Raw genomic sequence first — 16,846 nt, 5'->3', positions numbered from 1 at the left:
TTTTATTCTTCTCTAGCTGCAACATGTAGGTATACTTTACATGCTCATGAATGTTATTTATACAAATTGGATTCTGATTAACCTATCGTCTATCTCAGTGGCTTTCAACTCTAGATGTACATTAGAATCATCAAGGGAGCTTTAAAAAATGATTAATGCTTAGACCTCGCCCTGGACAAATGGAATAAAAATCTCGGGAAGTGATATATGGGTGTGTACATTATTTTTAAAGTTCTCCAGGGGATTCTAAAGTGCAATCTAAGAAGAGAACCACTCAACGTCATTTCCTTGTTATTCCCAGGAACTCATATCTCCTCTTCCCATTCAGAGATCTAACCAGTCTAACACTGGCCATTCATTTTTCACCAGGAGTCAGTAGAATCATCAGCCTCTCCTTTTTGCTTTGAGTAAATGGGACTCAAGGCTGCTTTGACCATTAACTCTCAGAATCACAGAGGGTTGGGTTAGGAAGGAACTTAAGTCATGTAACAAGGAAGTGCTCTGAATGGCAAAGCTGAGTGGAACCCAAATTTTCTAGCACTGTTGTAGTTACAGTTTTAGTTACCTGATTTACTTCCTTTCCTTTTATCTGTGCTGAGTGAGCCTGAAGAACTGAGAATTGGGAGGATCCTCAACTTTTTTAATGTGCTTGCAACAATTCTCATTCGATAAATCTCTTTCTCTAAAAGTCCCTCTGTTAAGTTAACTTTTTTTCCTCAGTGATCTGGGGGTGGAGGCTGGAGTGTCAGACTAGTGTTCTCATTTCTATATGCAAATAAATCACTTGATTATATTTTTTGTCCTTATGTTATCATGAATATTTCAAATGAATTTTATGTGGTTCATATTTATGGTTTGGGAGCTATTTCACATTTTGGCTTATTGCCGCCTCATCTGCATATACCATATCTCAGCTGATGTTGATTGGTCTCATTTACATATTCATCATGCTCCTATTTCCAAAGATATTTTGTTATAAAATAGCTTTCCCCCCACCTCCAGTGTTATAATAACACATAGATGTGTTTTTAAATTGAACTCATTTCCATACATAATTTTTCTGGTCACCATAAATCACCACATTGTCACCTACTCCCCCCACCCTATTCAATGTAATCTTCACACTTTATACCAAGCTGACATATGGCTCCACAGTAATTAAAGACAATGTAAACAGTTTACAGTGCACTTTGCAAAGCCACTTCACGTTGCAGAGAGTTTAATGATTTCTTTTCTCCCCCACAAAGTCTCAAAGCAATGAAGAATAGGGAGGTTTGAGATAGCGATGCAGATAAAAGCTAAGGCGTGAACAGTGGCCATTTCATTTCTAATGGAGAAACTTCTATTCCTGGTTCTTAAAAAACAAACAAACAAAAAACAGTCCTTTCCCTGTTGACTTCTGATAGAAGTAGAGGAGGCTGGGTTAAACTGGGCTAATAAATAAGGAAGAATCATCAGCAAGGGTTGGGGAATTTTTTTCCCAATCATTTTAACAAGAGGATGGGAGTAAGAAATAAACTCATCAAATGCCCATGTTGTGCCAGATACTGAGATTGAGAATTGAGGGCCTTGACAACTCTATGGCATAGACCTTAGTATTAACATTTTCCAGATTAGGGAGATGAGGATTAGAGAAGTTGAAACACTTGTACAACATAGAGACAGATCTAAAGAGAGAAGAAAATAAAGATGTGTGAACTCAGCATCTCCACAGACTAGTCTAGTTCCATGTAAGTGAGGTACATTCTATTCTGCAATATCTTTTTCTATTGCTTACCCATTGTGTTACCTTGGACAGAGAATTTGATATATTTAAGCCTGTTTTCTTATCTATAACATAGCACTAATGATGTTACCTATCTCCTGTGTGACTTGGAGGATGAAAAATGTGATGAATGTAGCTCTGTGGGTGGACCCCAGCAGGTATGCCCCCAGGCCAACCTACTAGCTGTGTGCCCATGTCTTGGCCTAAGAAATAGCCCACAGGTTGCTGCTGGAAGACATGCCTGCAAGCTGGCTAAGCAGCCTTGCACCCACTTCCTGAATCTAAGAAACAGCCCCAGAATCCACCCAAAGAAGACACATGAACCCACATCAGCCAGTAGGCCATCCAACCATGTTCAAGTCCTGCAAAACATCCCCGTGGGCCACCCCAAGCAGACATACCCCCAGGCCAGCCAAGTAGCTATGTGCCTACATCTGGGCCTGAGAGATAGCCCCAGGTAGACATGCTCTCAAGCCAGTGGAGCAACCATGCACCCATGCCTCTGATCAGAGTAACAGCCACATGGCCCCAACTCCAGTGAGCCAGACCCTGAGTTGGCCAACCCACTATGTGCACACATGTACCTGTGACCTGACAAACAGTCTAGCAAGCCCACCCCTAGTAAAGCCACAGCACAACAACTGCAGACTCTCTCAGCTTTGGCTGCTGAGACACTCGCAAACATTACTAACATGGATTACAGAAAAAGAAATGACACAGATACTACACTATTGTATCCACCTAGAACCAAAGTCAAAGCACCTCACCAAAGCAACACCCCAAGACTCATCCAAATGAATGTCTTTTCTTATAAAACCTACTTCATAAAATTGGAACAGGTGACTGTTTGACCAGATGCATAAAAATCAATGTAGGGATACATCAAAGATGAAAAAGCAAGGAAACATGACACCTTAAAGGAACACAGTGACTCTCCAGTCACAGACCCTAATTATAAAGAAATATATAAAATGTCAGAAAAAGAATTGAAAATAATAATTAAGGAAACTCAGTGAGATACAAGAGAATACAGATAGAAAATTTAATCAAATCAGGAAAACAACTCATAACTTGAATGAGAAATGTGGCAAAGAGATATCACAAAAAAAGAGCCAAACAAATCCGACAGCTTAAAAAGTCAATTAATAAAATATAAAAGGAACCAGCTGAGAGCTTCAACAACAGATTGACCAAACAGAAGAAAAAATACCTGAACTTGAAGGCAGGTCTTTTGAAAGAACACAGGCACAATAAATAAATGATAAAAAATGATGAAGAAAGTCTACAGAATTTATGAGGCATAGTTAACCAAATAAATATTTATATTATAGGAATTTCAGGAGGAGAAGAGAAAGGAAAAGGCATGGAAAGCATATTTAATAAAATAATAGCTGAAAATTTCCCAAGTCTTGGGAGAGAGATGAACATCCAGATCCAGGAAGCTCAAAAAAAAAAAAAAAAAAAAAAAAAAAAAAAAACCCAAATAGAATCAACCCCAAAAGTTATTTCCAAGGCACATTACAGTCAAATAGTCAAATGTCAAAGAAAAAGACCAACTTCTAAAAACAGGAAGAGAAAAGCCTGAAGTCACATATTAAAAAATCCACATTGGATGAAGAGTAGATTTCTTAGCACAAACATTACAGGCCAGGGAGAATAGGATGATATATTGAAAGTACTAAAAGAAAAAAGCTGCAAGACAAGAATACTATACCCAGCAAAGCTACATTTCAGAAATGAAGGAGAAATAAAATATTTCATGGACAAGAAAAAAATAAGGGAATTGATCACAACTAGACCTGCCAAACAAGAAATGCTCAAAGGAGTATTACATCTGGAAGTAAGAAGACTGAAACCAACATCATGACAACATGCAAAACTCTAAAACTCACTGTTAGACTTGATACACAAAGGACAAAGAGAAAGGAATCAAATCTATCACTACAGAAAACCACCTAATTGCAATAATTAAAAATAAGAGAGGAAGTAAGAAACAAAGGACATACAAAACAAGCAGAAAACAAGTAATTGCAAGAGTAAGTCCTCGCCTATTAATAATAATCTTGAATGTAAATAGATTAAATTTCCCATTTGAAACATATAGACTGGTGAAATAGATTTTTTAAAAGACCCAAGTATATGCTGCCTACAAGAAACTTACTTTACCTGTAAAGACACAGACTGAAAGTGAAGGGATTGAAAAAAGATAATCCTTATAAACAAAACCCTAAAGTGAGCAGGAATAGCTATACTCACGTCAGAAAAACACACTTAAGTTAAAAAATGTAAAAAGAGACACAAATTAACATTATAAAATAATAAAATAATGAAGGGATCAATTCAGCAAGAAATTATTATATCTCCAACATCAGAGCACACAGATACAAAAAGCAAATATTATTAGGCCTAAAGGGAGAGATAGACCACAATACATTAGTAGTTGGAGATTTCAACACCCTACTCTCAGCATTAGACAGATTGTTTAGAGTGAAAATCAACAGAGAAACATTGGATTTAAACTGCTCCACAGACCAGACACCTACAGAACATTTCATCCACCAGCTGCAGGATACAAATTGTCATCATCAGGAAATGAAATACTTTTCAGAATTGGCCATATTGTTTCTGTTAGGACAATAAACAAGTCTCAAAAAATTTTAAAAAATATCAAAATTATATCAAGTACCTTATAATACCACAATGGAATAAACTTAGAAATCAATAACAAGAGAAACATTTGAAAGCCTACACTGCATGGAAATTAAACAGCACATTTCTGAATAATCAATGAGTAAAGAGGAAATTAAGAATAAAATTTAAATCTTTCTTAAATGAAAATGAAAACAGAAAATACCAAAACCTATGGGACAGAGCAAAAGCAGAATTAAGAGGCAAGTTTATATCAGTAAACCCTATATGAAAAAACAAGAAAGATTTCCCGGCCTCAAATAAACCAATTAACAGTGCATCTCAAGGAACTAAAAAAGGAAAAACAAACCAAACCAAAAATTAGTAAAAGAGACAAATAATAAATATCAGAGCAGAAATAAATGAAATTAACACTAAAATAATAACACAAGAGATCAATGAAATAAAAAGTTGCTTTTCTGAAATGATAAGCCAAATGAACAAACCATTAGCTAGACTAAGAAAAGAAGGGAGAATACCCAAATAAATAAAATCAGAAATGAAAAACATACACAATGACAGTAGCAGTAGTAGTAACATTACAATGGTTACTAAAAAAATACAAAGGATCATTAAGGATTGCTATGAACAAGTATACACCAATAAATATGAAAACCTCGATAAAGTCCTAGACAAATACAACCCACCAAGACTGAACCAAGAATAAATAGAAAATCTGAATAGACCAATAATAAGTGACAAGTTTGAACAGGTAATTGAAAATCTCCCAACAAAGAAAAGCCCAGGACCAGATGGCTTCACTGCTGAATTCTACAGAACCTTTGAAAAATAATTAAATACCAATTCTTCTCAAACTATTCTAAAAATAGAAGCAGAAGGAACTCTTTCGAACTCATTCTCATAGGCCAGCATTGCTCAGATACCAGACAAGGACATAGCAAAAGAAAGAAAACATAGGCCAATATCCCTGATGAAGATAGATGCAGAAATCCACAACAAAATACTAGCAATCCAAAATCAATAAGACATCAAAGAGATAATACATGAGAATTAAGTGGGATTTATCTGAGAAAAGCAAGAATGTTTTAACATATGCAAATTAGTAAACATGATACATTAAAGCAACAGAATGAAGGACAAAATTCATATGACCATGTCAATAAATATAGAAAAAACATTTGGTAAAATTCAACATGCCTTCATGATAAAAACTCCCAATAAATTAGGTATAGAAGGAAAGTACCTCAACGCAATAAAGGCCATATATGACAAACCTTCAGCTAATATCTGGATTGAGGAAAAGCTGAAAGCTTTTTTGCAAGAACTGGAATGTTACAATAATTCCCACCATCACCACTATTACATAACATAGTATTGAAAGTTCAAATCAGAGCAATTAGGCAAGAGGAGGAAATGAAGGGCGTCCAAATTTGAAAAGAGGAAGTCAAACTGTCCATGTTTTTAAATGACATATTATATATAGAAAAACTGGCCAGGTGCAGTGGCTCGTGCCTATAATCCCAGCACATTGGGAGGCTGAGGCAGGTGGATCATGAGGTCAGGGTATTGAGAACATCTTGGCCAACATGGTGAAACCCTGTCTCTACTAAAATGCAAAAAATTAGCCAGGCACGGTGGTGCATGCCTGTAGTCCCAGCTACTCGAGAGGCTGAGGCAGGGGAATTGCTGGAACCGGGAGGCAGAGCTTGCAGTGAGCAGAGATCACGCTACTGCACTCCAGCTTGGTGACAGAGCAAGACTCTGTCTCCACACCCTCCCCCCGACCTAAAAAAACTTTAAGAACTGTTAAACAAATTCAGTAAAGTTGAAAGATACAAAATCAACCAACAAAAATCAGTAGCATTTCTATCCACTAGCAATAAACTACCGGAAAAAAAAATCAAGAAGGCCATTCCATTTAGAAAAACTACAAAACAAAACAAAACCCTAGGAATAAATTTAACTGAGGTGGCAAAAGGCCTCTACAGAGAAAACCACAAAACACTAATGAGATAAACTGAAAAGGATACAAACCAGTGGAAAAACATCCCAAGCTCATGGATGTGAATAATCAATATTGTTAAAATGACCTTACTAACTAAAGCAATCTAAAGATTCAATGCAATTACTATCAAAATACCAATGCAGTTCTAGGCACAGTGGCCCATACTTGCAACTCCAGCACTTTGGGTGAGTGCAGAATGATAACTTGAGTCCAGGAGTTCAAGAGCATCCTGGGCAACATAATGCCCATCTATGCAAGAAAATAAAAAAAAATAGCTGAGTATGGTGGCACATGCCTGTAGTACTAGCTACTTGGGAGGCTAAGGTAGGAAGATTGCTTGAGCCCAGGAGTTTGAGGCTATAGTGAGCCATAACTGAGCCATGATCACACTTCTGCCTGACTAAGACCTTGTCTCTAAAAATTGAAAAAAAAAAAAAAATAACACAGCCAACAACAATGCTGTCATTCACAGAAATAGAAAAAAAATTTAAATTTGTATGGAACCACAAAACATCCTGCATAGCCAAAGTAAGCCTAATCAAAAAAGAACAAAGCTGGCAGCATCAAACTACCAGACTTCAAAATATAATACAAAGTTATAGTAACCAAAACAGCATGGTACTGGGGAAAAAAACAGACAAATAGACCAATGCAACAGAATAGAGAACCTGTAAATTAGTGCACGTATCTATAGCCAACTGATTTTTGACAAAGATGCCAAGAACATTCACTGGAGAAAGCACAGTTTCTTAAATGATGCTGGGAAAACTGGATATCCACATGTAGAAGACTGATGCTATTAGGCTGGTGCAAAGGTAACTGTGGTTTTTGCTATTTGAAAGTAATGGCAAAAACTGCAGTTACTTTTGTATCAACCTAATAGATGCCCCCTTTCACCTCTCATTCTATACAAAAATCAACTCAACATGGATTAAATTCCTAAATGTAAGTCCAAAAATGATAAAACTGCAAGAAGTAAACATGGAGGAAGTGCTTGAGGACATTGGTTTGAGAAAAGATTTTATGAATAAGACATCAAAAGCACAGGAAACAAAATCAAAAATAAAGGGGATTATATCAAACCAAAAAGCTGCAGAGCCAATGAAACAATCTATATAGTGAAAAGACAACCACAAAATGGGAGAATATGTTTGCCAAGTACTCATTTGACAGGGTATTAACATCCAGAATATATAAGAAACTCAAACAAAAAAATACCAAAAAAATTTGATTAAAATATAAGCGAGTGATAAAACAGATATTTCTGAAAAGAAGACATATAAATGGCCAACACATAGATGGAAAAATGCTCCACATCACTAATCATCAGAGAAATGCAACTCAAACCATAATGAGGTATCATCTCACACCAGTTGGGATGGTTATTAAATGAAAAAAAATTACTGGTGAGGATGCAGAGAAAAAGGTACACTTACACATTGTTCGTGGGACTATAAACAGTAAAGCCACTATGGAGAACAGTATAAAAAGGTTATTCAAAACACAGCAAATACAACTACAATATGATCCCACTAGGTATTATTGAAAGGAAAGAAAAACAAAAGCTCAGTATCCTGGGAAAACATTACCTTGACCACTCAGAGAAGCCATGCCTCTCCAGTGCCTAAGTTGAAACTGCCCCACATCCCAGGAAATGATGCCTTGACCAGCCAGGGTGGTCACACACCCCAGTACCTAAGCTGATATGACACTCTGCATTCCAGGGAAAGGGGGCCTGGGCTGCCTAGAACAGTCACGTCCCACAGGCCTGCGCTGAAGTGGCACATTGCCCCTGGGAAGTCAATGCCCTGGCCGAGCTGAACAGCTGCATATTCCAAGGCTGAGCTGATAGAGTATCCTGCCGCCCAGGCAAGAGAGAAGTGGCTGAACTGAAATACTCCACCCTATATGCCAAATACCTCTAGTACCTTCCTTCCCTGGAGCCAGACTAGTTCACTATTCTGGGCTTCTGAGATACCTCTCTCCCTGGGGAGTACAGTCATTGATGTACCCACTCCCCCTGGCCCAAACTAGAGCTGTGCTTTGCCATTCTGGGATACTTGGCTGTTGCTACACATGGCTGCAAAGAGTCTAGAATGCTGCTAAGCCCCACCATTCCAGGGTCTATGGTCACTACTGCAAAGTGCCTCATCTCCTGGGAGATGCCACTGGGTCTATTTGGCTCAGTTTCTCAAATTGCATCCATACCCTTCTCCCCCATGCCCATACCTCCAGATTACCCCTTCTTCTGAGGGGCCAGGGTAGTACTGTACCCTGCTCCTCAGGGGCATAATCACCACTACAACGTGGCACCTTGAACCCAAGCTGCTAGGGGGTGCCTCAGAGTCACACATCTTGGCTTCTTGGGAAACCTACATCTAATCCTGCCAAGGAGAGCAAACTTGCACCTCAAGACCCAGGCGCCATAATAGGTATGCAAGACCATAAGTCTGGGACCCTGCCCCCATAGCTGCTGTGAACATCTAAGTATATGCTGCTGATATGAAGCACACCTGACCTGCAAAGACAAATATAAACTGAAAGTGAAGGGTTGGATAAAAGTGATTCTGAGCAAAAGGAAATCAAAAGTGACCAGGAGTAGCTACTATAATTATATCAGATAAAGGAGACTATGGGTCAAAAACTGTAAAAAGAGACAAAAAGGGACATTATATAATGATAAAGGGATCAATTCAGCAAGAGGATATGGTTCTAAATATATATATATTTAGATATAACTATAAATACATATATCTATAATATATAAAAATATATATACATAAATATATATTTATATATAACTACATATAAATATAAATATATATATATATATCTCCAAACCTGGAGCACTCAGATGTATAAAGCAAATGTTATTAATCCTAAAGGAAGAGATAGCCTCTAATACAGTAATAGTTGGGGACTTCAACACCCCACTGTCAGCACTGGAGAGATCATCTGGACAGAAAATCAACATTACGAACATTAAATTTAAATTGCAATTCAGACCAAATGGACTTAACAGACATTTACAGAACGTTTCATCCAACAGCTGCAGAATATACATCTTCAGCAACCCTGAGCAAAAAGAATAAAGCTGAAGGCATCACACTACAGGACTTAAAAATATACTGCAAAGCTATAGTAATACAAACAACGTGCTATGGGCATAAAAACCAACCATATGCTGGTGGTACAGAAAAGAAACCTACATATTTATGGTGAACTGATTTTCAAAAAAGACATTATGAACATTCATTGGGGAAAGGAAAATCTCTTCAATGAGTTGTGCTGGGAGAACTGGATATTCACATGCAGAAAATGAAACTGGATAGCTATATTTCACCATATACAAAAGTCAACTCAAAATGGATTAAAGACTAAAATGTAATATCTGAAACTATATAAAACTTCTGGAAGAAAACATTGGGAAATTCTTCAGAAACCTGATCTGTGTGAAGATTTTTTATGGAGAAGACCTCAAAAGCACAGGAAATAAAAGGAAAAACAGACAAATGGCATTATGTTAAACTAAAAAGCATCTGTAGAGCAAAGGAAACAACAGAGTGAAGAGCCAAACTTCAGAATGGGAGAAAATATTTGGAAACTACTCATCAAACAAAGGATTAATATCCAGAATACACAAGGAATTCAAACAACTCAACAGCAAAATTAATAATCAAATTTAAAAATGATCATATGGGTCAAATAGACATCTCCCAAAAGACATACAAATGGTCAATAGGCATATGAAAAAAATGTTCAACATCACTAATTATCAGAAAAATGCAAATCAAAGCCACGATAAGGTCTCATCTCACCCCAGTGAGGATGGCTGTTGTAAAAAAAACAACAACAGAAACCCACCAAAAACCAAAAACATAAACAAATACTGGCCAGGATGTAGAGATAGGGGAACTCCTCTACACTGTTGGTGGGAATAGAAGTTAGTACAGCCATTATGTAAAATAGTATGAGTATGAGATTCCTCTAAAAACTAAATGTAGAGCTTCCATATGATCCAGCAATTTTACTAATGGGTATGTATTCGAATGCAAGCAGAGGCCCTAAATGCCCAGGAGGGTAGTACCAAGAGATTTCAAAGGGAGGGAGGATTAATTTAAGTGTGGGAGGATTTGCTCTGTCTTCTGCCACTGTACCCTGGCTTGAGAAAATCATATTTTGGAAAAACCCTAAATTAAACCAGCTTAATATGAACTGAGTTTTTGCAATAACAAAGGATTCTTCTCTTTTCAAAGGAAATCTTCATCAGTGCTGTAAATATGTCAAAGACCTATTTGCACTCTGATGTTTATTGTAGCACTATAAATAGCCAAGGTATGGAATCAACTTACATGTTCACAAAGAAATGAATAAAGAAAATGCTATATATATTATATATAATATATATATGTATGTGACACACGCTCACAATGGAATACTATTTAGTGATGAAAGGGAGCAAAATTCTATCATTCACAGCAACATAGATAATCTTGGAGGATATTATGTTAAGTGAAATGTTAGGCACAGAAAGGGAAATACTGCATGTTCTCACTCATATGTGGAAGCTAAAAAGGTCTGACCTCAAAGAAGCAGAGAGTAGAATAGTGGTTATTGGAGGCAGGGAAGTCTATGTGGGAGAGGGGATATCAAAAGATTGGTTAATAGATATAAAAGTACAGCAAAATAGGAGGAATAAGTTCTAGTGTTCTATAGCACTATAGGGCAACTATAATTAACAACAATTTGCTGTGTATTTTCAAATATGTAAAAGAGCAGATTTTGAATGTTTCCAAAACAAAGAAATGATAAATATATGAGGTGTGAGATATGTTAATTACCCTGATTTGATCATTACCCAATGTATATATGTGTCAAAATAGTACACTATACTCAATTATTTTACAATTATTATGTGTTACAATTATAAATATGCACAATTATGTGTCAATTAAAAATAATAAAAAAGAAAAAACTGTGGAACAAGAACAAAAAGAAAAAATGGTAAGGCATGAAGAGTTTGTGTGTGTGTGTGTGTGTGTGTGTGTGTGTTCGCACGTTCATGGTGGGGCAAATATGGAAGATGAATAATCAGTTATGAATTTAGAAAATATTACTCTATGTTGAAAATGGATGAGGGAGAGGGAAGAGCATGCTGGTAAATGGGGACAACACAAGTTGAAGGCTGTTGTAGTTACACAAGTGCTCTGGTTTAAATGTTTTTTTCCTCCCCAAATTTCCTGTTAAAACTCAATCTCCATTCCAACATTGGGAAATGTGGCCTTTTGAGAGTGGTTTAGGGTTCACAACACAAAGGGCCCCATCCTCATGAATAGATTAGTGTTGCCATTAAAAAGGGCTTTTGGGAGTGGGTTCTCTCTCTTCTGCTCTTCTGCCATGTAGGGACACGTTTGTCCCCTTTTGCCCTTCCACCTTCCACCATGTGAGGACTCAGCAAGAAAGCCCTCACCGGATGCTGGAAGCTTGATTTTGGAGTTTCAAGTCTCCATAAGTGTAAGAAAATAAATTTCTGTTCCTTGTAAATTATCTAGTCTGCAGTATTTTGTCATAGCAGCACAAATGGACTAAGAAAGCACAAATGGACTATACCAAGGAAAGATTGTGGTAGCTGGAGAAAGAGATGGGTGGATAGGTTAGACGTGTAACAAGGAGGTAAAAACAACAGGACTTGGTGTTGTACTTTAGTACAGAGTTTCTACATTCTGATCTTGGCTTTAAAGAATAATCAAGGGATCAGAGAAACTGTAAATTCTGAGTATAATCTGATAAATGTGCTGTTAATGTTATGAATACAGGGTTATGGTTTGGAAGAACTTGGAAAGTTCTGGAAAAGCTCTGTAGAAAAGTAAGCATTTCATCTGGTCCCTGAATAACAAGCAGGATTTTATGAAGTGAAATTTTAGACAGAGGGACAACATCTACATAAGAGCAGTGTGAAAGCATATTTTGTTCATTTGTTTATTTGTTGATTGATTCCCCTGCTATTATTTTTGATCCCTTTATGTGCCAGACAGTGCCCAAAGAACAAGCCGTCACATTCTAAATATGCAATATGGTGTCTGGTAATAATGTGCTTGGGAAATAGAAAATTTTTCCACCTGGTGAGAGTGTAAGGTACACAGTGCATATGGTGGGAGATAAAGGGTTTTGATTTCTGTGCCAGGAACTTATGACTTAAGTCTGTAGCGAGGAGGATCCCTAGAAGTTCTTCTGCAAGAGAATTTAAACAGGGCAAGTCTGGCAGCAGAGTGGCAGGAAGATTGGAGCTGGGATAGGCATGGAAGCTTCATACAGTAGGTTATGTAAGTGATGATGAGGCTTTGGGTCTAATAGCAACAGGAATGAGAAGAGGACTGGATATCAGAGTACATCTGAGAGGCAGTCAGCAGGACTGGAAGAGCACCTTGGCATAACGGATAGAGAATGCACCTGAGTCAAGGGAGACTGGATTTTCCTGGTTTGGGAACCTGGGCAGATGGTGACATGATTCACTGGGCAATATGGGAAGATGAGAAATTTAAAAATAAAGATAAGCTAGTTCTGAATATGTTGAATTCCAGGTATTTGCAGTTCACTCAGATGTAGATGTTTAGGCATCTTTCCAATTCAAAACAAGAATTATGGCCTCAGAAGAGAGGTGGAGGTTGCAGATGAAAGTTTAGGAACCCTGGTAATAAGACATTATCTGACAACTGGTCATTCAAGGGTGGAGCTAGAAGAAAAGAAAATGGCCAAAAAATAGAGCCCTAGAATACCTAAATTTTTGAAGGGCAGTTGAAGAACAAGAGAGATGAAGAGAACTGGATATGGAGCAATCTGGGAGGTTAATAGGGAGGCAGGAGAGTGTGGTATCCCAGAAGTTAAGTGGGGAAAGGGCGTTGAGAAGAATGACATTAATGGTTAATGGAATTTAAAGACTACATATAAGGTAAATAGAAGAGGATAAAGTAGAAGTCATTGGATCTTGTAGCTATGGTATTTTTGGGATCTTTGACAGAATAATTTAATAGTGTTGAAGAATTTTTGGCCAAATAGCGAGTGGGCAGGCTAAGAAGTGATTGAAAAGAAAGGATAGAGAGGCAGTGAATGTAGGCAACTCTTTCAACACAATGGTCTTGATGGGGAGGAGAGAAAAATGTAGCAGAATAGGAAGGTGGAATTTATACAGAACACCTTTCTTTTATTCTTTCCAATATGGATAGGTGAAAGTTGGTCACGTGTGCAGAATGAATGAAAAGGACTTTGTGATTTGTGGAGAGGGAGATACTGAAGAAAAGACCAATATTTATTAAGTTCAGGAAACTGATTAACAACTGGAAGAACACAAGTGAAGGAGATAGGTCTGGAAAGGAGATGAGAACTTCTTGGTGACCAAGAGTGTAAGGTGAGACAATGGACAAAGGTGAGCATGGAGACTGAGGAATACCCAAGTCTCCTCACATTGAGTTCAGTGCTGGGCCCTCTGCTAGAAAATGCTTTGAAGCCTTATGATATAAAAAGGGTGAAAAAAATAAGATCAATTTTATTTTGGCATATCACTGTGTCAGTTCAGGCTGATTAATGAAGACATGAGGTAAAAATGCACAAGCTGTGCCTGGGCAAGTTGAGTTACTGAGCCAGCTGCTGTGTCTCTTGGATTGTTGCTATGTCAGCTCAGCTCAACCATTCGTATCGCCACAGGAAGGTCTTGCCTGATGCTGAATACCCAGTGAGGGGTCATTCACACTTGCTGGATTAAACTTGATTAAAGTAGCTTATTTGTGACATCTGAAATGCCTGTCTTTAGAATTCTATTTAATTATAGTGATATTTAGGGACACAGAGATATCCAATAGTCATTTAGTCTATGTTAGCTCCAGGCAAGGGAATGGTGAATTCATCCAGGAATATATCTCGAGCACAAAGCTCTCCAACTCTACTGTTTCCCTGGTTTCCTTGGTGAACTCTGTTCAGGGTAGTGTCCCCATCTTCTAATCCCTGTGATAGTTGAATGTCCTCAATGAGGTAAACCCAGAAGATTACAGGTCTTAAATTGGGCTCTCCTCCGACATGGGGATAGAAATTGGAAATCACGTAAGTCCCTTTTTAAAACTCCTCTCTTAATACACAGATGAGGAAACCAGGGCCCTGAAAGATAAAATGCTTTAATCAAGGTTATTCAGTAATTTTATATTAAAACTAACACTGATTCTGACCACCTTCCTTTAAGCAGGTGGCTTAATTGCTGGAACATAATGACATCTTCTATACTTTGTGATTCTTTTGTTAATGGATTCCTTTCTTGCTTCTTCAAACTTCAGGAAGTACTATTCTTAAAGGGATATAAAAGAACCCAAAAGATAAAGTTATTGGCTTCAAGAAAGAAACACATGAACTAAAGGTTTTCTTTCTTGCCTTGCTTTCATTCCCTTCTGTATATACTCTGTCTGTTCATTGCTGTACTTACTGGCATTAAAGTCCTGAATCCTGGCTGTCTCACTGCAAAGAAGAACATATTTCCCTGGCCCTGAATGCCCAGGAGGTGGTACCAAGAGCTTTCAAAGGGAGGGAGGATTACTTTAAGTGTGGGAGGATTTGCTCTTTTACTACTGCACCCCACTTTGAGAAAACCATGTCTTGGAAAAACTCTAAATTAAACTAGCCCAATGTGAACTGAATGTTTGCAGTAACAAAAAAGGCTTCTCTTTTCAAAGGAAATCTTAATCAGTAAACTTTCCTAGTACTTTGAAATGTTTATATATCAATTACTACTTGCCTGCATGCATACTTTGGAAACAAGAAGTCTAGGGAATCTCTAAGCATAGATGTTAAGTCCTGATGTCAAATAAAAATTAATCATAAATAGTAGAAAGTATCTCTGAAAGAGAGTGGATGTCTGCAGGAAAAAAGAGGCTTTGTTTTATGAAAATTCCATTCACAGGTACTCTGGGAGCAGCCCCTTATTTGAGAAATGATGAAAATTGCTTGGATTGCTCTTTTGCTCATTTCAGTGGCCTCACTGAAAGACTCCACACTATCATTTAGGAACCGTGGTAACACAATAAAATGTGAGAAGATGCAGAAAGTTTGGCTGGCCATGTCAGTTCGGCTACTAAGTGCAGATAATCATACTAGATGTGGTCTGAGGTTACTCCCTATAGCCCCCTTGAGGCATTCACTCACAGCAGTGAATACATACATTTTCTCCAGGTCCACAAATCCTGAAAATGCACCTTTTTGGATGACTCGAAGCTTGGTGAGGACAAACCTCCTGCAAAGAGAGTAGAAATAAAATATCACAACCTATCCACTAATGAGTAATTGAGTTGCTAATGTATTCATATCAGCAAACAGCTAACATATACTAAGTGCTTTCCATAAAGTAATGTTGAAATTGCTTTTACATTCTCTGTTTTCATCCTGTCTACAAGGAGTGATACTGACACTATTAGTCTTTCCATTTTGCATAAGGAAACTAGAGTTTAGGGAGAACAAAAAACTTACCCAGGGTCACATGGCTGATACACGACAGAGATGGCATATGAACCTTGCTTGTTCCCACTACCCTATGTTGCCTTCTGTAGCCCTGTGTGAGACCTGTTCTCTTTCTCTACTCCAACCCCCATTACCTCTTCCTTTATTGTCATTCTTAGCTGCCTTTGCCTCCTATTCCAAGATGAAAATAAAACCAATAGAAGAAAATGTCCGTATGCTCTCACAGGGCTCACTGCCTGATCAACCTGCCTGCACCTGTGCTTTATACACATTGCCTTCTCTCCTGGTACTGTGAGTGAGCTGTCCAGGGTCCTAAGAATAGCTTCTCCAATATACACTAGGTCTTGTTCCCTCTCTGCTAGTCCCAGTAACCACTATGACAATTTTCCACTTTCTTAGACGCATTTCAGTCACCTTTTTCCTCTTCTTTCCTGAATTCTGCTTACTGATATAAAAACATGCCATAATGTATCTCATCTAAAACAACTCTTCTCTTAACCTCAGCTGCCTTCAGCTTTTGCCATTTTCTTCTGCTCGAAATATTTGTCTCACGCTTGCCTCACAGTTCCTTCCAATGGCTCCTCATCTCACTAGGGGAAAAATCAAAGTTGTTTACAAGGCCTTCACGCCCTACAAGAGCTTTCTGCTCTTTATTTCCATAGACCCTCTATTCTCAATTTTGACAACTACCCTTTGATCATCCTGGTCTTGTCACAGTATCCTCTAGCAATTCCTTGGACAAGCCAGGTTTCTTCTGGCTTAATGTTTCCACATTTGAGGTTCTCTCTGTTTGGAACATTTCTCTCCCAGATATCCTCATGGCTTGTTATCTCAGACCCCCATTTGCTCAAATGTTACCATCTTAATGAAGCTTTCCCTAACCACCTATTTAAAATTATAATCTCCCAAACTTGGCCCAGACGCTCTTTCCT

At 37.9% G+C, this 16,846-nt stretch overlaps 1 protein-coding gene across 1 annotated transcript in view; it reads right to left on the bottom strand.

The window, feature by feature from the left end:
• FSHR (follicle stimulating hormone receptor) overlaps nucleotides 1–16,846 on the bottom strand; it is a 202,353-nt gene that overhangs the window by 91,219 nt on the left and 94,288 nt on the right. Inside the window, exon 2 of the mRNA XM_032177126.2 lies at nucleotides 15,619–15,690. Coding sequence (XP_032033017.1) covers nucleotides 15,619–15,690 — 72 coding nt within the window. The remainder of the gene's footprint in view (nucleotides 1–15,618; nucleotides 15,691–16,846) is intronic.

The sequence above is a fragment of the Hylobates moloch genome, unplaced genomic scaffold (assembly GCF_009828535.3).
Source record: "Hylobates moloch isolate HMO894 unplaced genomic scaffold, HMol_V3 SCAFFOLD_15, whole genome shotgun sequence".
NCBI classification, from domain to species: domain Eukaryota; kingdom Metazoa; phylum Chordata; class Mammalia; order Primates; family Hylobatidae; genus Hylobates; species Hylobates moloch.
The sequence above is the reverse complement of the archived record's forward strand: the minus strand, read 5'-3'. Positions and strand labels throughout refer to the sequence as shown.